Raw genomic sequence first — 27,913 nt, 5'->3', positions numbered from 1 at the left:
ACAACACTGACGTTCTAAAACGTGACCTTTGTACGTTTGTACCTTGTATTTGTCATGAACGCTTCAAATAAAAAAAGGGATAAAACATGTTTACAATCAAAAGTATTTATTTCTCAGATATTTCTTCTGCGGCTGTGATTGGCCCCTCTACTGGTCCCCTGACACCTTCATGTCTTTGGACACCAGTCCAGAGGTCACGGGGTGCATGGTGCCCCGACGAGCCAGGAACACATGCACTGCTTCCTCGCGGTACTTCTCATAGTTGAAGACCTCCCTGGAGGAGACAAGCAAAAAGGACTTATCAGTTCCTCCGGGATTTCACACTTTTTTTGCGATTGTTGCCGCCTGAAATACCTGATTTTGCAGCCTTTTATTAGCTTGCGGCAAATGTTGCAAAGTTTTGAGGCTTTTTTTCCTCCCCAGTAACATTGATTTCATTAATTTATCAGTTTGAAGTATTCCTTGTAATCTATGTAAGCGTCAATATATACCTTGATGTTGCAGAAAAAAGACCATGTATTTTTTTAACCGATTTCCGAACTCTAAAAGGGTGAACTTGGCGATCGAAACGCCTTTCAATTGTTCGCTGTTGGAGCGATGACCTTTCACCCGTGACGTCACATTGTCACATTTTCTCAAACACATTACACACTCAAGTTAAATCAGCTCTATTATTTTCCGTTTTTTCGACTGTTTTCCGTACCTTGGAGACATCATGCCTCGTCGGTGTGTTGTCGGAGGGTGCAACAACACCAACAGAGACAGATTTAAGTTGACTTACGTGGAGTGCTAATCAGACATATTTGGTCACGGCATGACTGCAAGCTAATCGATGCTAACATGCTATTTAGGCTAGCTGTATGTACACATTGCATCATTATGCCTCATTTGTAGCTATATTTGCATCCAGCCTTTCCCTCCACCCGCATTTAATACCAAACAAACTCATACCAATCGACGGATTCAAGTTGCACCCGTGGTCAAAAGATGGGAAAGTCCCTGGTTTGTTCTGCACACTTTACCGACGATAGCGATGCTACGGCAGAGACAGCAAGAATGTGTGGATATCCTGCGACACTCAAAGCAGATGCATTTAAAACGATAAAGTCAACGAAATCACAAAGGTGAGTTTTCTTGATATTATTGACTTATGTGCTAATCAGACATATTTGGTCACGGCATGACTGCAAGCTAATCGATGCTAACATGCTATTTAGGCTAGCTGTATGTACATATTGCATCATTATGCCTCATTTGTAGCTATATTTGCATCCAGCCTTTCCCTCCACCCACATTTAATGCCAAACAAACACATACCAATCGTTGGTTAGAAGGCGATCGCCGAATTCGTCCGCGCTTCCTCGCGTGCCGCTGTCTGTCGTGATATGGCTCAAAAGCTTCTGTTTCTTCTTTAATTTCGTTTTCGGTACCTGCCTCCACACTCCAACCATCCGTTTCAATACATGCGTAATCTGTTGAATCGCTTACGGTGCTGAAATCCGAGTCTGAATCCGAGCTACTATGCTATACCTTTCTGTGCTATCCGCCATGTTTTTTTCTGTGTGGTCACGCTGTGACGTCACAGGATAATGGACGGGTGGATATAAGGACGGTTAAACTCAGGCACTTTAAAGCTTTTTTTCAGGATATTGCATGATGGGTAAAATCTTGAGAAAAACTTCAAAAAATAAAATAAGCCACTGGGAACTGATTTTTATTGGTTTTAACCCCTCAGAAATTGTGATAATGTTCCCCTTTAACCTCAAAAAGCACATGATTTCGACGAAAATCGGAAAACAAATGTTTATGTTTTACTTATTTTATAACACGCAGACTTAAAAGTAGACAATATTGCAATACAAGCACATATTTAGAGCTTTTTTAAAATTACTTTACTGTTTTAATTAATTATAACTAGGGATGGGTGTCGAATCCGGTAAGTTATTGGCACCGACCGAATGCCGCCGGTCTTACCAGGCATTGATTTAATTAAAATCCCAGGCTGCTATGTATCTAACTTGATGCTAATATACATTAGCGTTCTTCTAAATAGCAATAGTGATTTTACATTGCGATTTCAAAACCTCCAAATTTGTTAATGAAAACTACAACTAAAATGCATGTTACAATCAAACATCTGGTGCATAAGTACAATACTTACAATATTAACACTTTTTGGGGTGCAACAAAAGACTAGATTTAGCAAAGACTGAACTGAATGGCCAACATAATACTACACAATACTGGACTTGCAACTGTAGTTGCAACTTATTGTCATACTAAATGAGGATCAAAAATGATGTAACATATATTTGATTATTTTTTAATATCTTTTTTTATTGTCCAATTACAATTAACCTATTCTAATTATTAACCAAGGAGAGCTCAGTCGTCAATGCCCTCAAATATTAACGTTCTACTACTATTACCACCCAGCTCAAGAACTACAATCACGCGCTCTCTGACACACTCATCCTCCACAAGACCCAGAATAGATCAGTGGTTAATACTGTTGACTCAGCTTGAAGGGTGCTGGGTTTGAATCCCAGTCTGGTTGACGGTATTTTGTTCCACCTCCATCATAGTTTACTGAGCATGATGTCTTCCATTACAATTGTGTATGGAACACAATCGTCCTTCACAAGAACCAGGGGATAGCTCAGTGGTTAAGACTGTTGACTAGGTAAGTAGGGTGCTGCGTTCAGACCTACCCTGGTCGGCAATATTCTATTCCACTTCCATCATACTTTACTGAGCAAAATGTCTTCCATTGCATTTGTATATGGAACAAAATCTTCTCTACAGAAAACGCAGAATATCTCAGTGGTTAAGACTGTTGGCTCAGATTGCAGGGTGCTTGGTTCAAACCCAACTGTGTTTGGCAGTATTTTGTTCCACCTCCATTATACTTTACTGGGCCAGGAGTCCTCCATTATATTTGTACATGGAACAAAATGTGCTCTTGACAAGACCCCGGATAGCCCAGGGGGTAAGACTGTTGACTTGGAATGAAATGTAATGGGTCTAAACCCCACTCTGGGAGACAGTATTTTGTTCCACCTCCATAATACTTTACTGAGCCAGGAGTCCTTGATTACATTTGTGTATGGAACACAATAGTCTTTCACAAGACCCAGGATAGCTCAGTGGTTGAGACTGTTGACTAGATAAGTAGGGTACTGGGTTCAAACCTACTCCGATTGGCAACATTTTATTCCACTTCCATCATACTTTACTGAGCAAGATGTCTATATGGAACAAAACCTTCTCTTCACAAGAGCCAGGATAGCCCAGTGGTTAGGACAGTTGATTCAGATTGAAGGGTGCTTGGTTCAAATCCCACTGTGTTAATCAGTATTTTCTTCCACCTCCATTATACTTAACTGGGCCATGAGTTCTCAATTACATTTGTGCATGGAACAAAATGTGCTCTTGACATGACCTCGGATAGCGCAGTGGGTAAGACTGTGGACTTGGAATGAAAAGTACTAGGTTCAAACCCCACTCTGGTTGATGGTCTTTTGTTCCACCTCCATCATACTTTACTAAGCCAGGAGTTCTTGATTGAATTTGTATATGGAATACAATCAGCTTTCCCAAGACCCAGGTAGCTCAGTGGTTAAGACTGTGGGCTAGGTAAGTAGGGTGCTGGGTTCGGACCTACTCTGGTTGATAATATTTTATTCCATTCCATCATACTTTACTGAGCAAGATATATGGAACAACACCTTTTTCTTCACAAGACCCAGGATAGCCCAGTGGTTAGGGCAGTTGACTCGGAATGAAGGGTGCTGGGTTTGAATCCTGGTTGGGTCGATGTGTAATTTAAGAAATTGTGGCTGGAGATATCAAGGTGATATATATTGTGGCTGAGAAGTGACCCTCTTTCATGTAATGTGAAAATGAATAAAATAATTATTTAATTAACTTTTTTTTTTTTAACCCAATTACAATTAACCTAATTTATTTTAATCGTACCCAGGAGAGCTCATTGGTCAACGCTCTTTATTATTAACTTTCTACTCCTATATTCCACCTCAGGAATTACACTCAAACGCTCACTCGCACACACTCATTCATTCACACACACACACACTCACTCACTCACAGGTAACCCCTGAGGTGCCATTATTGACTATTTGACATTTTATTTTTGGTTTATGTAATTTTTCAACTATATGTTAATCAAGCAGCGAGCACATAATATTACTCTGTGTAGGGGAGATGAAACACCCCGCAATGTATGTCGTCTTGACGCCATACAGCCAAATTACTGATTACCTTGATTGGGTTTGAACCCAGTACCTCCGTATAAGGAGCCCACAGTGTTAACCATTGAGCTATCCTGGGTCCCACCAACACTTGATTTTCGCTCATATAAAAAGGTAATCAGTGAACTATGATAAAGGTGAAACAAAAAACAAGGTCTTCCGAGTCAGGGATTTGAACCCAGTTGTACTGAATGAGAGGCAGCAGTCTTAACCATTGAGCTATCCTCATTCTTGTTAAGGGTCTAGTCTGGGTCATTCACTAATGTAATCGTGACACCTGTCGCTGCTAACAAAATTTTCAACCAAAGTTACATATCAAACTAAGTGTGATTTAAAGCCAGTACCCCTGTATTGGGAGGTCACAATGTTGACCATTCAGCTATCCTAGGTGCCATCTTGACATGATTTTCGCTCATATACAAATCTAATCATTTTCCTATAAAAGAGGTGAAACAAAAAACTAAATTTTTCAAGCTACAGTTTTGAACCCAGTAGTAGTGAGTGAGAGGCAGCAGTCTTAACCATTGAGCTATCCTCATTCATTTTAAAAGCCTAGTCTGGGTCATTCACTAATGTAATCATGACACCTGTCGCTGCTAACAAAATTTTGAACCTAAGTTACATATCAAACTAAGTGTGATTGATTTTTGCTCATATACAAATCTGTGGTGACTTGTCCAGGGTGTACACCCCCTTCCGCCCGATTGTAGCTGAGATAGGCACCAGCGCCCCCCGCGACCCCAAAGGGAATAAGCGGTGGATGGATGGATGGATGGATGGATAGATAGATAGATAGATAGATAGATAGATAGATAGATAGATAGATAGATAGAAATCTACTAACTTTCCTATAATAGAGGTGAAACAAAAAACTAGATTTTCCAAGCTATAGATTTGAACCCAGTAGTACTGAGAAAGAGAGGCAGCCGTCTTAACTATTGAGCTATACTAGGTCTTGCTGACACAACATTTTTGCAATCAGATAATTATGATAGAGATAAAATACTAGCTCTTAAGAGAAGATTCTGGGCCCCGATGACAAATATAATTGATGAGCCTGTCTCAGTTAAACTATGCTATCGGTCAGGGGTCGCCAACCCAAAATGTTGAAAGAGCCATATTGGACCAAAAATACAAAAACAAATCTGTCTGGAGGCCGCAAAACATTAAAAGCCATATTATATACAAATCGTGTGTCGTGAGATATAAATTGAAATATGAGGACTAAAAGGAAACTAAATGAGCTCAAATATAGCTACAAATGAGGTATAGTAATGCAATATGTACATACAGCTAGACTAAATAGCATGTTAGCATCGATTAGCTTACAGTCATGCAGTGACCAAATATGTCTGATTAGCACATTCCACATAAGTCAATAACATCAACAAAACTCACCTTTGTGCAGTCATGTGCAACATTATAAGTTTGGTGGACAAAACGAGACAGAAAAAGAAGTGGCATAAATCACGTCTTAGAAAGTCGGAGAAAGTTATGCATGTAAACAAACTAGGGGGAGTTCAAGGACCGCCAAAATTAGTAGGACAAAACAGCGCTCGCCAATTACTCTAATCAGTGAAGCATTTTTAAAATAAACAGTGTGCTTCAGAGCAATTAGGGAGGATTGTGACATGTTTGTCCTACAGAAACCACATTAAAACAAAAAATATGTTTTTTCCCCCTCGTCATTTCCATTTTTCATATATTTTTGAAAAAGCTCCAGAGAGCCACTAGGGCGGCGCAAAAGAGCCGCGGGTTGCCGACCCCTGCTATAGGTGAAACAAAACTTTAGAGCTCTGAAAGTTATTGCGCTATCAGACCAAGATTCAATCCCGGTACCCCTTTTTGATGACCAAGTGTTAACCACTGATCTATCCTTGGTCTTCTTGAGCGAAGCATCCAGGCCCCAATGACAAATTAAACTACGATGGAGGTGAAACAAAACTTCGGAGATTTTTTTAAGTTACCTAACGACCTTACCCATTACCCCTTTATAAAAGCCAATGCTTTTAACCGCTCAGCTATCCTGGGTTTTAGTGTCATTATTTAGCTAATTTTCAAATACATTTTTTAGAACAGATCAACTTTGACAATTTTCCAACTATGTCTTTATTCAACAAACCCTGAACCCTCACACGTTTGGAACCAACATTTGAACAATTAACAACTTAATTGCCATTATTTGTCATTTTTCATGTTTCCTGAAGTATGTAGGCGTGAGCGGCAGATATGTGGGTGTGGCTTTGCAGAAGAGAGTCCTCGGATTGGTGGAAAATTGCCATTCTATGACTATATTCTATGAGTGACATGTGAATTGAGACGGATGACACTACAATTGTCATAACTTGCCACTTCAATAGATTGCATGTGCACCTCTGGCACAGTCTCTAGAGAACATGTGACTACTTTGTTATTGTACGACAAAAGCAATGAGTGCAGGAACTTTCCAGCCAGGCGCTGCTAAATTCTAGCTTAACTGACTCTTCAGTGTCTCTCAGACAGTAGTCAGTGACTTTCTGTGCCCTGCATGGTGGGGCCCCTAAGTACAAACCCTGTTTCCATATGAGTTGGGAAATTGAGTTACATGTAGGAGAGTGGCCGTGCGCAACCCGAGGGTCTCTGGTTCAAATCCCACCTAGTACCAACCTCGTCACGTCCGTTGTGTCCTGAGCAAGACACTTCACCCTTGCTCCTGATGGGTGCTGGGTAGCGCCTTGCATGGCAGCTCCCTCCATCAGTGTGTGAATGTGTGTATGAATGTGGAAGTAGTGTCAAAGCGCTTTGAGTACCTTGAAGGTAGAAAAGCGCTATACAAGTACAACCCATTTATTATTTAAACGGAATACAATGATTTGTAAATAATTTACAACCCATATTTAATTGAATGCACTACAAAGACAAGGTATTTGATGTTCAAACTCATCAACTTTATACAATTTAATAAATCAGAAACTGATGACAATAGTGCTGTATTTTACTTAATCTCTTTTTTTTCCAAACAAAAATGCTTTGCTCTGATTAGGGGGTACTTGAATTAAAAAAATGTTCCCAGGGGGTACATCACTGAAAAAAGGTTGAGAACCACTGGTCTAAACGATACAGTTTGATCAGCTGCTCGTCATCAAACAAAGCCAGGACATCCTTCCGCTCCCTAAACGTTCACGCACGTCTCTCTCGCCTCAGTGCCATCGCCCGCTGGCAACTCCTAACCACTTACGACACCTCTGAAGGTCTCTTAAATATCGTGGAGAGTAGGAGTGATTCTTACACTTAAGAAAGTTGATAAATGTGGGGGCAAAAAAGTATTTAGTCAGCCAGCGATTGTGCAAGTTCTCCCATTTCAAATGATGACAGAGGTCTGTCATTTTCATCATAGGTACACTTCAACTGTGAGAGACAGAATGTGGGAAAAACATCCAGGAATTCACATTGTAGGAATTTTAAAGAATTTATTTGTAAATTATGGTGGAAAATAAGTATTTGGTCAACCATTCAAAGCTCTCACTGATGGAAGGAGGTTTTGGCTCCAAATCTCAGGATACATGGCCCCATTCATTCTTTCCTTAACACGGATCAATCGTCCTGTCCCCTTAGCAGAAAAACAGCCCCAAAGCATGATGTTTCCACCCCCATGCTTCACAGTAGGTATGGTGTTCTTGGGATGCAACTCAGTATTCTTCTTCCTCCAAACACGACGAGTTGAGTTTATACCAAAAAGTTCTATTTTGGTTTCATCTGACCACATGACATTCTCCCAATCCTCTGCTGTATCATCCATGTATCCATTTTGGTATAAACTCAACTCGTCGTGTTTGGAGGAAGAAGAATACTGAGTTGCATCCCAAGAACACCAGACCTACTGTGAAGCATGGGGGTGGAAACATCATGCTTTGGGGCTGTTTTTCTGCTAAGGGGACAGGACGATTGATCCGTGTTAAGGAAAGAATGAATGGGGCCATGTATCGTGAGATTTGGAGCCAAAACCTCCTTCCATCAGTGAGAGCTTTGAATGGTTGACCAAATACTTATTTTCCACCATCATTTACAAATAAATTCTTTAAAATTCCTACAATGTGGAGTCCTGGATGTTTTTCCCACATTCTGTCTCTCCCAGTTGAAGTGTACCTATGATGAAAATGACAGACCTCTGTCATCATTTGAAGTGGGAGAACTTGCACAATCGCTGGCTGACTAAATACTTGTTTGCCCCACTGTATGAAGACAATATTTAGGTTGACATAATTTGCGATTACATGGAGTACGCATTTTTTTTCTCCCAAAATAGAAGGAAATAATACATTTAATAAGAGAAGTTACTGTACTTTATTGATACATATTACTTCCAGGCTTTTGAGGGCCAAATTAAATGAAGTGGCCCCCGGGCCTTGAGTTTGACACCTGTGAGCTACAAGACGCAGGGAAGTTGTGAGCTATGGACAAATTAATGAGGCCTCACATAATTCACAGGGATTGGTTGAATTTGTGTGATTTGGCACGATCGGGAAATCTTGGAGAGACTGACTTATGAGGTCATGAGGAAAACAAAGAGCGTGTGAATACCTGAAGAGGGGTCGCGTGAACTTCATTCTGCCCTGCTCAGTCGCCATCTTCAGCGCCATGGGAACGGCCTCCTCCCACCGTGACCGCACGCAGAGTCGCAGCCACCTGGACAGAGAGCAGCCAATCACTGCAGACCTGCTGGAATGGGTGGGGTTGGGACCGCAGGACCTGGAACCCACCTAAAGCGGACCTCTGCATTCATGCACGAGTTGAGATCGTAGACCTCCTGCATCTTCTTGACGTGGCTCAGAGGAAGCGGCTCCTGCAAAAAAGGAGAAGTCGGGTGACTTGAGGTGTACTAAGGTCACCTGGACTTTTTGAGTTTTACCTCCTGGAGGAGAAGCGAGAAAAACTCGATGAGTTGGTGGGAAGACAGCTTCTTCACATCAGACTCACTGAAGCCATTAAGATCCTGCTCTTTGGCCTGGTGGAGATTAGAGGACAGGGTTTGAATTAGACCGGCGGTCAGAAACCCGCGGCTCTTTAGTGCCGCCCTGGAGCATTTTTTTAAAAAAAACGATTGAAAATGGAAAAAGATGGGGTAACATTTTTTTTTTGTTTTAGTATGATTTTTGTTTGAGGACAAACATGACACAAATCTTCCCAATTGTTATAAAGAACACTGTTTAACATGTTTGTGTTTATGCTTCACTGATGAGAGTATTTGGTGAATATCGTTTTGTCTTACTCATTTCAGCGGTTCTTAAACTCGCCATAGTGAGGACTGTGATGTAACAGTTTGTTTACATGTAAAATCTTCCACTCCTTTGTCTCATTTTGTCCACCAAATGTTTATTGCTGTGCGTGGATGCATAAAGGTGTGCTTTGTTAATGTTATTGACTTGCTGGAGTGCTAATCAGGCATATTTGGTCAGTGCATGACTGCAATCTAATCAATGTTAAAGGCCTACTTACGTATAAAATACTACACGGTCTAGCTCCATCCTATCTTGCAGATTGTATTGTACCGTATGTCCCGGCAAGAAATCTGCGTTCAAAGGACTCCGGCTTGTTAGTGATTCCCAAAGCCCAAAAAAAGTCTGCGGGCTATAGAGCGTTTTCCGTTCGGGCTCCAGTACTCTGGAATGCCCTCCCGGTAACAGTTCGAGATGCCACCTCAGTAGAAGCATTTAAGTCTCACCTTAAAACTCATTTGTATACTCTAGCCTTTAAATAGACTCCCTTTTTAGACCAGTTGATCTGCCGTTTCTTTTCTTTTTCTTCTATGTCCCACTCTCCCTTGTGGAGGGGGTCCGGTCCGATCCGGTGGCCATGTACTGCTTGCCTGTGTATCGGCTGGGGACATCTCTGCGATGCTGATCCGCCTCCGCTTGGGATGGTTTCCTGCTGGCTCCGCTGTGAACGGGACTCTCGCTGCTGTGTTGGATCCGCTTTGGACTGGACTCTCGCGACTGTGTTGGATCCATTATGGATTGAACTTTCACAGTATCATGTTAGACCCGCTCGACATCCATTGCTTTCCTCCTCTCCAAGGTTCTCATAGTCATCATTGTCACCGACGTCCCACTGGGTGTGAGTTTTCCTTGCCCTTATGTGGGCCTACCGAGGATGTCGTAGTGGTTTGTGCAGCCCTTTGAGACACTAGTGATTTAGGGCTATATAAGTAAACAATGATTGATTGATTGATACTGAAAGCCACTACTAGCGACCACGCAGTCTGATAGTTTATATATCAATGATGAAATATTGACATTGCAACACATGACAATACGGCCGGTTTAGTTTACTAAATTACAATTTTAAATACACCACGGAGTTTCTTGTTGTAAACATCGCGGAATGACGACACGTGTGCGTGACGTCTCGGGTTGGGGGGGACATATTAGCCCAGCACCACACACGGCTAAAAGTAGTCTCTTTTCATCGCATAATTACACAGTAATTTGGACATCTGTGTTGCTGAATCTTTTGCAATTTGTTCAATTAATAATGGAGACTATAAAGAATAATGCAGCCTGCAGCTCAAAAAGGCAGCTGTGATCTTGGCTCCTCCATTGGCTTCTCTGAGAGACACTGGCCTTCACCGCAGCCATCCGACTTTCAGGTATGACTTTACAATCTCACTAAAACATTATTAAAACAATAAGCAGATAAGGGATCTTCCAGAACTTTCATCCTCGATCAAATTAATGGGGAAATTGTCGCTTTCTCGGTCCGAATAGCTCTTGATGCTGGAGGCTCACATTATAAACAATAAGCCCTACAACCTGTGACGTCACGCGCACATCGTCTGCTACTTCCGGTACAGGCACGGCTTTTTTATTAGCGACCAAAAGTTGCGAACTTTATCGTCGATGTTCTCTACTAAATCCTTTCAGCAAAAATATGGCAATATCGCGAAATGATCAAGTATGACACATAGAATGGACCTGCTATCCCCGTTTAAATAAGAAAATCTCATTTCAGTAGGCCTTTAACATGCTATTTAGGCTAGCTGTATGTACATATTGCATCATTATGCCTCATTTGTAGGTATATTTCAGCTTATTTAATATATTTTACTTTTATCCTCTTTGTATATAATTTAGTTTTGCATGTCTCATGACAAATTATCTGGATGCAATATTGGCTGCATTTCTGATAGTTGCTTGTGTGCCATGTTGTTCCAGACCACAGCAAACATTACTGAGCTTGCCAAAGATTGTAATAAATCTATTAAAAGAAGACAGCCCTAACTTGGATACACACTATACCTTTGGCCATTAAAAGCCAGTAATTTCGAGGAGTTCTCACCTTCTGAGCAGCTTGTGATTTACGAATGGTTTCTAATATTGTAAAAATGTGTATAACAAATATTACATTTCAACATTTCTGTCAACGAAGATTTGCTTCGGCCTGCGACACATAGTTGCTTTGATATGTCGACACTTACGTCATGTGTTGCCTTCATTTTGAGACTTGTATACAGATTTTCATTTTTTGCGGCTCCAGACAGATTTGTTTTTTGTATTTATGGTCCAATATGGCTTTTTCGATGTTTTGGGTTGCCGACTCCTGACTCAGACATACAACAAGACTAAGATCATGGGGGCACTAGGTATGAGGTTAAACAAACGGGGTTTAAATATAAAATCTGAGCTGATTTACCCAAAGATGGGAAACCCTGAAAGTCAGGTTCCAGAACAGCAGATCTGAACTAAAAGTTAAAGTTAAAGTACCAATGATTGTCACACACACACTAGGTGTGGTGAAATTTGTCCTCTGCATTTGACCCATCCCCTTGATCACCCCCTGGGAGGTGAGGAGAGCAGTGGGCAGCAGCGGTGCCGCGCCCTAGTTCTTTTAATCCTATGGTCACTGAGTAAAGACCACTTTAAAAAGTCATGATCAACAGAGTGCTGCTTCTACAATTCATCATAACTGAGGAGAGAAATGGCGGTCTTTCTTTACCCCCCCGGAAACAGTGTTACAGTAAAATCGTATTGAACTGAAGTATGCGGTAATTGCTGCCAGAGTCATTAGTTTATTAATTCAACAATGAATTATATTTAATTACTGGCCCACAGGTGGAGTAATTATATGAAATACAATGTAATTTTAATTTAGGTGCAATTAAATTTGTAAAAAACACATGGAGGAAGCTGAAAATCCTACTTTTTTATTTTATTTGACATCAAGTCAATGCAAATACAAATAAATATAATTTAGTGGTTTTATATCTAAAAAAAACCTATATATAAATATATTTATTTATTTATATATATATATATATATATATATATATATATATATATATATATATATATATATGTATCCTATTTCAAAATATACCAGATTTGAGTACATTTTGTAGTATTTCAAAGAAAAATTGGTCTAACAAAAAGTTATTAAAAATTTGTGTGTATGTGTGTGTATATATATATATATATATATATATATATATATACATACATATACACACACACACACACACACACACACACACACACACACACACACAAAGTCAGGTTCCAGAACAGTGGATCTGATCTAGTTCATTTAAAGTTTTTGTGTACACACACACACACACACACACACACACACACACACACACACACACACACACACACACACACACACACACACACACAAAAACACAAAAACACACACATTATTTTTAATAACTTTTGTTAGACCAATTTTTCTTTGAAATACTACAAAATGTACTCAAATCTAGTATATTTTGAATAGGATACATATCTATCTATCTATCTATATATATATCTATCTATATATATATATATATATATATGTATATATATATATATATATGTATATATATAGATATAGATATATATATTTATATAGTTTTTTTTAGATATAAAACCACTAAATTAAATTTATTTGTATTTGCAATGACTTGATGTCAATTAAAATAAAAAAAAGTAAGATTTTCAGCTTACTCAATGTGTGTTTTTTTACAGATATTTTGAAATAGGAATAATCTAACATTTCAGCTCCTGTTGGTAGCTTATTTTGTTTACTTTAATTAATTTGGCTCACAGATTAGTTACCATGGTAACTTACTTTGAGTTGGACTTTTGTTTTGGAACAGAAAACTCTGAATATGTCTCACCACAGGTTTTATATACTCAAAGTTTTCACTTAACCTGTTTTCTGGAAAACCCCCCCTGGTCTCACCTGGACCCATCGTTGACAAAGAGCAATGCAGGCGTCGGCCAGCGTGGTGTCATAGCTGAAAGGACACAGCGGTCACGTAAGAAGCTGAAGACCTTCATTGGACGGCTTGTCCTCACCGTGGTTTAACTGGAGGCATCCCTGGAGTGAACATCCACGCATTCCAGTCCACCTTGTTCAGGACATCCACCTGAGAGACAAATCCATGTCATCAAGTCCTCAAAAGGGGGAATTCGACCCACATGTCTCACCTTGTCTTGGAAATAGGTAAACAGGAAGTCCTTCCATTGCTCTGTGGTGACACTGCTGTAGGCAAAGAGCTGAATGTACGACTTGACGAAGCCCATGAAAACCTCTGTGGGGCACACATGGCTCAGACACATCCACAATGATATCGTACGCTTAAGCGGGCAACGCGGGTGTTACCAGGACCGCCCAGCAGTTCCTCTAGGTGGTAGAGTAGAGCGAAGCCCTTCTCATAGGGGACGGAGGAGAAGGCGTCGTCAGGGTCCACATCCTGCAGACTCGGCACCAGGTTGGTCAGAGGGTTTTTGTCTCCAAATGTGCTCACCTGATTCACAAGAAGACGTATGAAGACCACATGTTCATCGGGAACTATGTTGCTGAGACCATGGCGGTTCTCACAGAATCCTGGAGGTCCTTCCAGCCCCCCATGGCCTTGAACTGTCGGAACTGTTCCCCCTCTAGACGTCTGCCAATCATCCTCTCCAGGTAGACCGTGTGACCCTCGTTAAGCCTGCACGTGCACATGCATGGGCGATGAGTTCCCCTGTGTGTGTGTGGGTGTGTGTATGTGTGTGTTTGTGTGTGCATGCGTGTCCTGTGTGCGTGCTACCAAAAGTGTTCCCAGGTCTTGTTGGTCACCAGGTTACCTGTCCAGCTGTGGGAGATCTCATGAGCAATCACCTGACAGGAAGAGGACGTTGTCAAGGCGTATCCATGGTAACAAAGACTCGAAAGGTCAGTGACTCACGTTAGATAACGACTTGTCTCCAGCCTGAGAAGACATAAGAGATGTCAGATGCTGGAGCCAAAATATGAAACCAGTGTGTGTGTGCTTACAAGCAGAGTGGGAGTGGCAAAGGTCAGACATGGGTTTTCCATTCCGCCGTACGGAAAAGATGGCGGCAGGACCAGAATGTCATACTGTCCCCAAACATATGGACCTGCCAGGTTTTCAGCTGTCTTCAACATGGTCTCAGTCTGAGAAGCACATCAAAAAAAACATTATTCAACTCTTTTACAGCACACAATTAACCCCTTTAACTTGTCTATAGCATAGGACAGGATAGGTCTTTATTGTCATTGCACAAGTACAACGAAAGTTTGTTTTCAGCACAAGCCTGTTCAAGATTAGACGAACAAACAGTGTACAGGGTTACAGAACAAGAACGTTGATGGGTCGCAATAAGGCGCCCCGTAAAAGATGGGAAAAAGGTAAACGCTTGGGAAGGATGAGTAAAAAAATACAATCCAGACTGGGCTCCTAAGGGGGCGCAGTCTGGAGTTGGAAAAAACCGCCATAGCAAAGCACATATACATATTACAACATACATCTCGAGATATCTAGCAACAGAGGGAAGGTAGTTCAAGGTGATGGTGGTAGGTCGCAGCTCTCAGGCGCTGACCATCCATTCATCACCCCTATGGGATTTGCGTCGAGGGCGTTGGGTTGGGGGATGGGGTGTGTGTGTGTGGCGTATATTTTTGCGGATGTGTGTGTAAGCCCGTAGTGTGTCTCTGTTCCGTGGCCTTGATATATTGCAGTCGCTAGTCCAAAGTCAACAACAACAGGTGTGTGTCCATTAAAGACAAAAATGGAGTTTGTTGTGTCTTCACTGCGCTGTCCTTCAGGAGAGTCTCGAAGCCAGGGAAACAATCCAAGTCAGAATGTTTTTTATGTGGGTGAAAATAAAATTTGCTTTTAACTCTAAATTGTCTATGACTGGTCCTCAAAACTGCGGGTTAGACAGTCCGACGTACTCCACAGTTCTTCCCGCATCCTCCAATCATTTGTGGCAGCTTTGGGGTACTTTGAAAACTGCAAGCAACTTCCAATTTGTCGACAAACCAGAGCAACGCTTACTCCAATCAGCAGATGTCCTGTTGTCATAATTCCGCATTGGTGGATATCTTCACGTCCTCGACAGAAAAAGGTCGCCAAGCACGCGGCACTCCTTCTCCCAAGAGTCCGTCGTGTGTCCAGCAACAACCGCTTCGTCACGACAGCAGGTTCCCCCAAAGCCAAGATCTTGTCAATTTTGTTGAGGCCAGTTAAATAGTTTCAATGTTTAGATTTGGAGAGCAGTGCAAAAACAGGCAACGAGAAAGTTAAGACAAGACAAAACAAAGAAGCAAGCAGGAGAGATAAGGGAGAGGAAAGGGGAGCGTCCACCCTCGATGAGTGCCAGAGAGAAAGTGCGACTTACCTCAGAGAACTCAAATGCCGCGCGGTCCACAAACTCCTTCTCAGACCAGACGTTTGTCCTGGGCCCGATCTTCCTGAAAACAGAAGAGGTCAGAACTCCGCAGCAGGCGACCCAGTGAGCTCGCCGGACTACAACCTACCTGCTCTCCAGAGCGCCAACCACCAAAGCAATCAGGTAAGAGGGCATTGGCACCTGAGATCAGAGTTGAAAGGTCAGGGTTAGGATTCACCCGGTTGCTGACAAAGACGAGAAGATGAAAGAGGACTGACCGGCTGTCTGAAGCGATAAACCATTCGATGACTGTCCTGAGGGTCCACTTCCTGACCGTCTCTCAGTGCGCTCATTGCCGCAACCAGTTCTTTGGGGACAGACACCTGCACAGAAAGGACAAACACTGTCACCCTTGTGTGTGTAATGGTACGCAATCAGCTCAAGTCGGTACATACTTCTGTTTTAGGTAGGGGTATCACCGATACAACTTGGAGCCTTGAGTATTGGCTGATACCGATATTAAAGGGGAACATTATCACCAGACCTATGTAAGCGTCAATATATACTTTGATGTTGCAGAAAAAAGACCATATGTTTTTTTAACCGATTTCCGAACTCTAAAAGGGTGAATTTGCCGATTTAAACGCCCTTCAATTGTTCGCCTGTCGGAGCAATGACCTTTCACCCGTGATGTGACATTGTGAAGCAATACGCCATTTTCTCAAACACATTACACACACTACGTCAAATCAGCTCTGTTATTTTCCGTTTTTTCGACTGGTTTCCGGTACTTTGGAGACATCATGCCTCGTCGATGTGTTGTCGGAGGGTGTAACAACACGAACAGAGACGGATTCAAGTTGGACCAGTGGTCAAAAGATGCGAAAGTCCCTCGTTTGTTCTGCACACTTTACCGACGACAGCTATGCTACGACAGAGATGGCAAGAATGTGTGGATATCCTGCGACACTCAAAGCAGATGGATTTCCAACGATAAAGTCAACGAAATCACAAAGGTGAGTTTTGTTGATGTTATTGACTTACGTGGAGTGCTAATCAGACATATTTAGTCACGGCATAACTGCAAGCTAATCGATGGTAACATGCTCTTTATGCTAGCTGTATGTACATATTGCATCATTATGCCTCATTTGTAGCTATATTTGCATCCAGCCTTTCCCTCCACCCACATTTAATGCCAAACAAACAGATACCAATCGTTGGTTAGAAGGCGATCGCCGAATTCGTCCGTGCTTCCTCCCGTGCCGCTGTCTGTCGTGATTTGGCTCAAAAGCTTCTGTTTCTTCTTTAATTTCGTTTTCGGTACCTGCCTCCACACTCCAACCATCCGTTTCAATACGTGTAATCTGTTGAATCGCTTACGGTGCTGAAATCCGAGTTTGAATCCGAGCTACTGTGCTACTGTGTTTCTGGTGGCTTCACGCAGTGATGTCACAGGACAATAGACGGGTGGATATAGCGATGGTGTAAATCAGGCACTTTGAAGCCGTTTTTCGGGATATTGCGTGATGGGTAAAATTTTGAGAAAAAATTTGAAAAAAAAAATAAGCCACTGGGAATGGATTTTTATTGGTTTTAGCTTAAGAAATTTTGATAATGTTCCCCTTTAATTCGATACGATGTCAGCACAAGTAATTGTACATAAAAAATGTTTGATCAAGTGAAGTTACTCAGAAAACATTGGTAGTTATAAAAACACTAACCATTATAAATTCCCTTTCTCAGTGATAAATATAGAAGATAAAGATCCCAATTTAATATGTGAATTGTTGAATATAATTGATTATATCATTATAATAATTTAGTCATGCACCCTTAAGTTGAGTCTATTTGAGTCAGGCAGTTGACCGGGCAGCTATGTTTTACGTTTTCAGGGTCTATGAGTCAGCGTGTTGAACAACGTGTATGAGGGTGTACTAAGCTGCTGCTAAAAAGTTACACAAAAATAATTTGAAATGTAAAAACTGTGTCTTTATTCCCTAACTGGAGTACGCTGATGGGTGAAGAGTCCCAGCACAACAACAGTTTATCCACATGGTTCTTAAATACTAACCTTATGACAAGTTATTGCTTTGAAATGGAGAATTAATTGATTTTTGGCAGCATCTATTGGTAACAATATTCATTAAAGGAGACCTGTGATGAAATTGTTCTTTTCTGACTTAAGCATGTTGTCACAAAGTTAGATACTCGTGTTAAACAATGTCAAAGTACCGAATTAAATGAAAATGTATTGATTGCGATTTCATTAGCAATCTGGGAACACCTCTACAAACAGCCAGCTTGCAGACAGTCAAAAAACGGGTTTAAAAAATGACTGTGGAGATAAATGTACGAAAAATGTAAACAAAGTTTAAACAAAACATGTTTCATACCCTACAATGAAGTTTTAAATGTACAAAAAAAAAAAAAAATCATCATAAGTGGCCCTCAAGATGTTTTCTTGGTGCAGTAAGTTTAAATGATGCCGACACTTTTACTGGATACTTTAACACGCTTAACGCGTAGAAGACTTTGTACGTCTAAGTAAAATGCAACTACAATTATTTTATGTAGTGTTTTAGACTGTAATATTGTCCAATTAAGGACATGTATTACATCTGTCTAGCTTTTGTGCTATTGCGTGCTTAGCTGTTGTGTAGCTGCTAGTTTCTAGTAGCCTATAGCCTACCATGTTCACCTTGTGTAATTGACTTGGCTGAAATGGAAGAAAAGACCAACCTTGTGTGCTTTTTGGAGGACATTTAGATGTTAACTGGCTGTACACATTTGCACGAGTAAACACGCTGTAGGACTGCTTATATCGGAGTTTATTTATATATTTTAGATGCAAGCCCATATCATTCAATATATATATATATATATATATATATATATATATATATATATATATATATATATATATATATATATATATATGTCTTGATTGGATTATCCAGAGAATAGTGCTCGATACCGTGGTAGAGCGCAATATGTAGGTGTGGGGAAAATCACAAGACTACTTCATCTCTACAGAACTATTTCATGAGGGGTTCCCTCAATCATCAGGAGATTTTAATGGAAGCATTCACATACAATGGTTTATATAGGGCACAGAGTGGGTGGGTACAGGCAGGCGTAGGGCACTTCATCTCTACAGTTCTGTAGAGATGAAGTAGTCTTGTGATTTTCCCCACACCTACATATATATATATATATATATATATAATATATAATATATATATATATACATACACACACATATATACACACCCACACATATACATATATACACACACACACATATATATATATACATATATATATATACACACATATACATATATATATATATATATATATATACATATATACATACATACATACACACACACATATATACATATATATACACACACACATATACACTAGGGGTGTGGGAAAAACATCGATTCGAATTTGAATCGCGATTCCATAATCGATTTTCTTTTTTTTTTTTAATCGATTTTTTTTCTATCAATCCAAAAAAATAATACACAGCAATACCATAACAATACAATCAAATTCCAAAACAAAACCTGACCCAGCAACACTCAGAACTTCAATAACCATAGCAATTGAGGAGACACAAACACGACACAAAACAAACCAAAAGTAGTGAAACAAAAATTAACATTATCAACAGTATCAATATTAGTTATGATTTCAGCATAGCAGTGATTAAAAATCCCTCATTGACATTATCATTAGACATTTATAAAAAAAAAAAAAAGAACTATAGTGTCACAGTGGCTTACACTTGCATCTCATAAGCTGGACAACACACTGTGTCCAATGTTTTCACAAAGATAAAATAAGTCATATTTTTGGTTCGTTTAATAGTTAAAACAAATTTACATTATTGCAATCAGTTGATAAAACATTGTCCTTTACAATTATAAAAGCGTTTTTTTTTTTTTTAAATCTACTACTCTGCTAGCATGTCAGCAGAATGGGGTACATCCTGCTGAAATCCTATGTATTGAATGTATACAGAATCCTTTTGAATCGGAAAAATATGCTTTTCGAATCGAGAATCGCGTTGAATCGAAAAAAAAATCGATTTATAATCGAATCGCGACCCCAAGAATCGATATTGAATCGAATCGTGGGACATCCAAAGATTTGCATCCCTAATATTTATATAATAATAATAATAATAATGGATTAGATTTATATTGCGCTTTTTCTATTGTTAGATACTCAAAGCGCTCACAGAGAAGTGGGAACCCATCATTCATTCACACCTGGTGGTGGTAAGCTACATCTGTAGCCACAGCTGCCCTGGGGTAGACTGACGGAAGCGTGGCTACCAGTTTGTGCCTACGGCCCCTCCGACCACCACCTATCATTCATTCATCATTCATTCATTCACCAGTGTGAGCGGCACCGGGGGCAAGGGTGAAGTGTCCTGCCCAAGGACACAACGGCAGAGATTTGGATGTCAATAGGTGGGAAGCGAACCTGCAACCCTCAGGTTTCTGGCATGGCCGCTCTACCCACTATGCCATATATATATATATATATAAACATACATACATACATACAGTGGGGGGAAAAAGGCATTTAGTCAGCCACCGATTGTGCAAGTTCTCCCACTTAAAATGATGACAGAGGTCTGTCATTTTCACATTCTGTCTCTCACAGTTGAAGTGTACCTATGATGAAAATTACAGACCTCTGTCATCATTTTAAGTGGGAGAACTTGCACAATTGGTGGCTGACTAAATACTTTTTACCCCACTGTGTGTGTGTGTGTGTGTGTGTATGTATGTATGTATGTATATATATATATTTAATTTTTATTTATTTATTTTTTTGGCTGATATCGGACCGATAGCCAATATAAATATAGTTTTAAGGTCACAGTTGGGTTCACTTTGGATACAGTATGGGAACATAACTCAATATTCTGATGATCAAGAATGACCCCCAGACTGCAATTAGGACATCCCTGCTTTATAAAGTTATTTTTAGTAAAGTACAATACAGTCAGATTTTGAAAAGTGTTGATTATTAGTTTGTTGTAATAGTTCTTATTAGTTATAGCACAGTATTTATGGCTGTAGTTTGTATTCCTGTTCCCTATCCCTACTGAACAATGACAGCACACTGCTTTTGTCTACTACTAAGGATTACTTCACTTATTTTTGTAAGGCCAAGTGTTCTCAGGTAAGAGACTTTAACCACAGAAAAGGGTTTTCTAGATATCCCAGGCTTTTTTTTGTTTGAAGTAGCCTGAAATGCCTGACTTCGCAGCAGCTTTTTCCAGAAAGTTGTGATCTTTGAGGCTTTTTTTCCCCCACAACATTGAATCAACTTTTGATTGTATGAATTAGGGATCAACGTTTTAAGTGTTCCTTGTAATCTTAAAAAGCAAAGGTTATCAACAAAAAGGGAAAACAAAGAGTATTGTATTGACGTTTTACTCATTTTATACAGCACAGACTTAATAGTAATGTAGACACTAAACAGCAGTAAAAGCACATACTCTAAGCTCAGTGTCAGACCTTTTCATATTCATGATAGTTAGAAGTAGAGAAGACAGACACTCAGCCTTTCCTGACCTCTCTCGGTCTGGTTCTGCACTTAGTGTGTGCAGTGAAATTAAATATCTGGGACATATTACCAATGACCTGTCTGATTTCAAAGATATTTATAGACAGCGACAAAAGTTCTATGCTCAAGCAAACATGCTGTGTCAAAAGTTGAGTATGTGCTCAGTTTCTTTGAAGTTCACACTTTTTAAAGCATATTGCACATTACTGTGCTGCCCATCTGTGGTGCCGCTTTAAACAAGCCAGTGTTAAGAAGCTCATTGTGGCTTACAATGACAGCAAGAGACTTCTAGGAGCTTCAAGGCGCTGCAGTGCAAGCCAAATGTTTGTCAGTATTGGGGTCCCCACCTGCTCTGCCACTTTACGTCATCTCATGTACAGGATCATGTGTAGGGCAGCGGAGTCCGACAACAATGTCATTAATGGTCTGACTAACTCGACTCACAGTTCTGTCAGATTTTCATCCAGTCTGTGGAACCATTGGCGAGTAAGCCTGTATGCTGGACATTGAATATTGTGAAGTGTTTTTATTTTATTATTATTTTTGTGCTTGTATTTTTTATTTGGGTTTGGGTTTTCTGTGATATGGATCACCCTGTGTGAAGTGAATTATATTCATGGAGCGCTTTTTCTCTAATGACTCAAAGCGCTTTACATAGTGAAACCCAATATCTAATTTTTACATTTAAACCAGTGCGGGTGGCACAAAGAGCAGGTGGGTAAAGTGTCTTGCCCAAGGACACAACGGCAGTGACTAGGATGGCAAGCGGGGATCGAACCTGCAACTCTCAAGTTGCTGGCACGGCCGCTCTACCAACCGAGCTATACAGACGTCTGAAATAAAATTGCTACTATAACTAATGATAGTAATAATAATAATATAGCTATAATTATTAAGAGTAAAGAATCCCATCCATTTTCTACTACTCGTCCCTGTCATAGTAATTATAATTAGAAAAAGAAATACCGCCAAAGGCTTTCCTAATGGCCAAAGTCTGCAGTTGCAGGCATTCCCCGTGTTGTCCATTTTAAACAATCATTTAACACATTTACCCCCGCATGTTAAGAGCGAATCTATAGCTGTCATTTTTGTTGGTAAATGACAAGCCGATGAGAGATTGTCATCACACTTCAACAATAAATATAATTATAAAGGATTTTTTAATTGTTGCTAGTTTTAAAATATTTTTTAAAAATATCACTTACCCCTTGGCATACCTTCAAGTACCCCGAAGGGTACGCGTACCCACATTTGAGAACCACTGTTCTAATGAATGCCATTTTGCGGTCCTTATACACACACACCATAGTAATACATATATCTCCGACTACGGTAGCCGTAATAATCAGACAATCCATCAAGCGGTGCGCCTTCAAAGTCATATCAAAACATTTTGACAAATTTTACAGTGCCGCGTGTAATGTTCTTTATTTTCATTGGAACATTTAAAGTTTCGGTGTTGTTTATTGGCGTCATATTGCAGTCTACACTTATCTCTTATTTGTGACTACCATCTACTGGTCACGCTTATCATTACATCATGTACCAAATAAAATTGCTTCGGAATCGGTAAGCACAACCACAATTATCCCGTCCATTAGGCGCAGACACACAGTCGATTTTTGAGGAAATGAGAGGATTTTAAGTGCACCTTATAGTCCGAAAAATACGGTCCTGTATTTCCCAGAAAGCTTTGTTAGTTACTTTTTTGAAACGTTTATGTTATTAGCACAGCACTGTTATTGTGAAGACTAACTGTTTGGTGACAAAGGACAGCCTTGGTGGAGTCCAACCCTCACTGGAAACGTGTCCGACTTACTGCCAGCAATGCGGACCAAGCTCTGACACTGATCATACAGGGAGCGGACTGCCACAATAAATCAGTCCGGTACCCCATACTCTCTGAGCACTCCCCACAGGACTTCCCGAGGGACACGGTCCAATGCCTTCTCCAAGTCCACAAAGCACATGTAGACTGGTTGGGCAAACTCCCATGCACCCTCAAGAACCCTGCCGAGAGTATAGAGCTGGTCCACAGTTCCACCACCAGGACGAAAACCACACTGTTCCTCCTGAATCCGAGGTTTGACTATCCGGCGTAGCCTCCTCTCCAGTACACCTGAATAAACCTTACCGAGAAGGCTGAGGAGTGTGATCCCACGATAGTTGGAACACACCCTCCGGTCCCCCTTCTTAAAGAGAGGGACCACCACCCCGGTCTGCCAATCCAGAGGTACCGCCCCCGATGTCCACGCGAATCTGCAGAGTCTTGTCAACCAAGACAGCCCCACAGCATCCAGAGCCTTAAGGAACTCCGGGCGGATCTCATCCACCCCCGGGGCCTTGCCGCCAAGGAGCTTTTTAACTACCTCAGCGACCTCAGCCCCAGAAATAGGAGAGTCCACCACAGATTCCCCAGGCACCGCTTCCTCAAAGGAAGACGTGTTGGTGGGATTGAGGAGGTCTTCGAAGTATTCCCTCCACCGATCCACAACATCCGCAGTCGAAGTCAGCAGAACACCATCCGCACCATACAATGTGTTGATAGTGCACTGCTTCCCCTTCCTGAGGCGGCGTATGCTGGTCCAGAATCGCTTCGAAGCCGTCCGGAAGTCGTTTTCCATGGCCTCCCCGAACCCTTCCCATGTCCGAGTTTTTGCCTCCGTGACCGCTAAAGCTGCACACCGCTTGGCCCGTCGTTACCCGTCCACTGCCTCCGGAGTCCTATGAGCCAAAAGAACCCGATAGGACTCCTTCAGCTTGACGGCATCCCTCACTGCTGGTGTCCACCAACGGGTTCTGGGAATACCGCCACGACAGGCACCAAAAACCTTGCGGCCACAGCTCCAATCAGCCGCCTCGACAATAGAGGTGGTTCGGGTGGGGGCGTTTGCATATTGGCGCATCCTTCTCCTTTAGTCACATTTATTTCAATTTCTGTAATAATCAGCATTTAACAGTAGATTTAACAGTAGTTTCAGACTTCGTTGACGTTTTTTCAAATTATTGGCCAATTCCAAGATTTCCTTCCACGATGCTGTTAATGCGGAAACCAAATTCCATACCGTGTGTGTGCATGCGTTTGTGTGTATTTGTTTGTGTTTGTGTAACCTGAGCATAGTAGGTGTGTTTGATGGATGGGCTGTCCTGACAAGGGACCATACTCCTGCAGTGATGAGCCTGAAAAAATGAAAAAAAAGTTGTGTTGAAACAGTACATTTTTATTGCCACAAACGAAGAAAGAAGAAGAAAAAAGGAGAAGGAAGTGCTGCAAGACTGCAACACGATGGTGTAAGTATTTCAGCACGGACCACAACCACCTACCTGGCACTGACTAAACAGGTACGGATGCTTCTTGCCCGCCGTCTGTTCAGGAGTCAGCCACTGTAAGGCAGGTGCACCTGGAGACGTCTCATAGGTCACGCCCACAATGACATTCTGCCCTCTGATTGGTCCGAAAGTAAACATCATGAGTAAGACAAATAACTGTTTAACATGACACACAGCCTCGTCACCTGGAAAGGTCAAAGGGCAGCGTGATCTCCAGCGGAGTCCCCTTGAAAGTGTGTTTGGGGCCCATCGTAAAGCGGGCCTCCTGCCCGTTGGCAGTGACGGAGATCACTTTCAAATCTCTGGTGTCCAAAGTCTGCAGCAGATAAATAACTTTTATTATGGTATTATTGTTCTTTGGTTGCATCAGTTAACAGAACACCTGACGCACTAAGCCCAAGTTACTACACTATTTAATTTATGGTTTTAGTCACATGCATTATTGATATTTGGTAGCATATCATTGGTACTTTAACTTTAACATTATCAGCTAACAGAACACCTGAAGCACTAAGCCTAAGTTACTAAACTATTTCAAAGCCTTCTGAAAGCCACTACTACCGACCACGCAGTCTGATAGTTTATATATCAATGATGAAATATTAACATTGCAACACATGCCAATACGGCCGGTTTAGTTTACTAAATTGCAATTTTAAATTTCCCGCGAAGTATCCGTTGAAAAGGTCGCGGAATGATGACGCGTGCGCGTGTCGTCACGGGTTGTAGCGGACATGTTCTTCCAGCACCGATCACGGATAAAAGTCGTCTGCTTTAATCGCATAATTACACAGTATACTAGACATCTGTGTTGCTGAATCTTTTGCAATTTGTTCAATTAATAATGCAGAAGTCAAAGAAGAAAGATGTAGTTGGGAAGCGGTGTATTGCAGCTGCCTTTAGCAACACAAACACAGCCGGTGTTTCCTTGTTTACATTCCCGAAGGTGAAGCTTTACTATGGAACAGAGCGGTCAAGCGAACATGGTTCCAGACCACATGTCAACCGGCAGGTTTCGGTGAGAAAATTGTGGTAATAAGTCGGCTCTTGCCGTAGACATGAGCGGAGCTTGCGTCCTCTTGCAGCTGCGGACTCTCTAACCTCCTCCCACCGAAGACACTGGCGGTCACCACACCCGTGGCCACACCCCTCCGACTTTCAGGTACCATATAATCTCACTAAAACACTAGTAACACAAAAAGCAGATAAGGGATTTTCCAGAATTATCCTAGTAAATGTGTCTAATAACATCTGAATCGCTCCCACTGCCCTCGCCTGTTTTATTTTGTTTCTAGTCCTTCACTCTCACTATCCTCATCCACAAATCTTTCATCCTCGCTCAAATTAATGAGGAAATCGTCGCTTTCTCGGTCCGAATCGCTCTCGCTGCTGGTGGCCATGATTGTTAACAATGTGAAGATGTGAGGAGCTCCACAACCCGTGACTTCACACGCACATCGTCTGCTACTTCCGGTACAGGCAATGCTTTTTTATTAGCGACCAAAAGTTGCGAACTTTATCGTGGATGTTCTCTACTAAATCCTTTCAGCAAAAATATGGCAATATCGCAAAATGATCAAGTATGACACATAGACTGGACCAGCTATCCCTGTTTAAATAGGAAAATCTCATTTCAGTAGGCCAGTGGTTCTCAAATAGGGGTACACGTACCCCTGGGGGAACTTGAAGGTATGCCAATGGGTACGTGAAATTTTTTTGAAATATTCTAAAAATAGCAATAATTGAAAAAAACCTTTATAAATATATTTATTGAATAATACTTCAACAAAATATGAACGTTAGTTCATAAACTGTGAAAAGAAATGCAACAATGCAATATTCATTGTTGACAGCTAGATTTTTTGTGGACATGTTCTATAAATATTGATGTTAAAGATTTCTTTTTTGGTGAAGAAATGTTTAGAAGCAAGTTCATGAATCCATATGGATCTCTTTTACAATCCCCAAAAAGGGCACTTTAAGTTGATGATTACTTATATGTTCTTTATTTATAATTGAATCACTTGTTTATTTTTTAGTTATTTTTATATCTTTTTTTTCCAAATAGTTCAAGAAAGACCACTACAAATGAGCAATATTTTGCACTGTTATACAATTTAATAAATCAGAAACTGATGACATAGTGCTGTATTTTACTTCTTTATCTCTTTTTTTCCAACCAAAAATGCTTTGCTCTTATTAAGGGGTACCTTAATTAAAAACATGTTTACAGGGGGTACATCACTGAAAAAAGGTTGAGAACCACTGAAGTAGGCCCTTAATTTACTGTTTTAGTCACATGCATTATTGATATTTGGTAGCATCACTTAACAGAACACCTGACGCACTAAGCCTAAGTTACTAAACTATTTAATTTACTGTATAAGTCAAATGCATTATTGCTTGAATGCAAGCAATTAAGTATTGATTAATGATTATTGATTGACACTGATAAATCAGTCAAAGTTCGGAGCATGAGTCATGTGTTCTTCCGCTTCAATGACGTCAATCTCAAATTAATAAAAAAAACAAAAGAAGAACAATATTTTTTCAAAAAGAGTGGAATTAAAACTTTATCTGAGTCAATGAGCCCGTTAGCTTCGCGGCTAACCGGAGGCGGTTTAACCTTACCAGAGAGGAGAAGCGGTCCTCCAGAACCTCCACTGTGATCTCCACCGTGGCTCTGATAACATGTTTGTCGAAGTCGACATAGAGGTTCAAGTTGAGATGTTTGCTGGCGCACTTGGCGGCGGACGCGAAGGAGGAAGGGTCTGCAGACATGATCCTGTCTCGTGCGGCTTTCACGCGGAGTGTCAACAAGAAGAGAGCAAGCTCCAGTATTTATACACCGGAATGGGCTACACTCACATCCGCCAGCTAGCTTTTCAAAATAAAGGTCACACCATGTAGAACAGGGGTGTCAAACTCAAATACAGAGTGGGCCAAAATTTAAAACTGAACAAAGCCACGGGCCAAGGTAGTACAAATTAACCTTTTAATACGGAACCAAACAAGTTTTGCATTGAATATTGAACAAGCAAGGCTTATATAACTTTATAGTGACATGCAAAATCG

At 40.8% G+C, this 27,913-nt stretch overlaps 1 protein-coding gene across 1 annotated transcript; it reads right to left on the bottom strand.

The window, feature by feature from the left end:
* Nucleotides 1-89: 89 nt before the first annotated feature.
* On the bottom strand, nucleotides 90-27,669 carry lta4h (leukotriene A4 hydrolase). Its single transcript, XM_061912073.1, has 19 exons — nucleotides 27,470-27,669; nucleotides 25,024-25,154; nucleotides 24,833-24,953; nucleotides 24,620-24,688; nucleotides 16,189-16,293; nucleotides 16,059-16,111; nucleotides 15,920-15,992; nucleotides 14,553-14,693; nucleotides 14,464-14,487; nucleotides 14,326-14,396; nucleotides 14,115-14,226; nucleotides 13,896-14,040; nucleotides 13,721-13,824; nucleotides 13,589-13,659; nucleotides 13,473-13,527; nucleotides 9,160-9,255; nucleotides 9,011-9,093; nucleotides 8,832-8,936; nucleotides 90-274 (listed from the first exon to the last, which is right to left on the bottom strand). The coding sequence occupies exons 1-19, from the start codon at nucleotides 27,617-27,619 to the stop codon at nucleotides 148-150; spliced, it is 1,836 nt and encodes a 611-aa protein (XP_061768057.1). The 5' UTR covers nucleotides 27,620-27,669; the 3' UTR covers nucleotides 90-147.
* Between the last annotated feature and the right edge of the window lie 244 nt (nucleotides 27,670-27,913).

This window comes from Nerophis ophidion, linkage group LG10, assembly GCF_033978795.1.
Source record: "Nerophis ophidion isolate RoL-2023_Sa linkage group LG10, RoL_Noph_v1.0, whole genome shotgun sequence".
Taxonomy (NCBI): Eukaryota; Metazoa; Chordata; class Actinopteri; order Syngnathiformes; family Syngnathidae; genus Nerophis; species Nerophis ophidion.
This window is presented reverse-complemented; position numbering and strand designations above follow the sequence as displayed.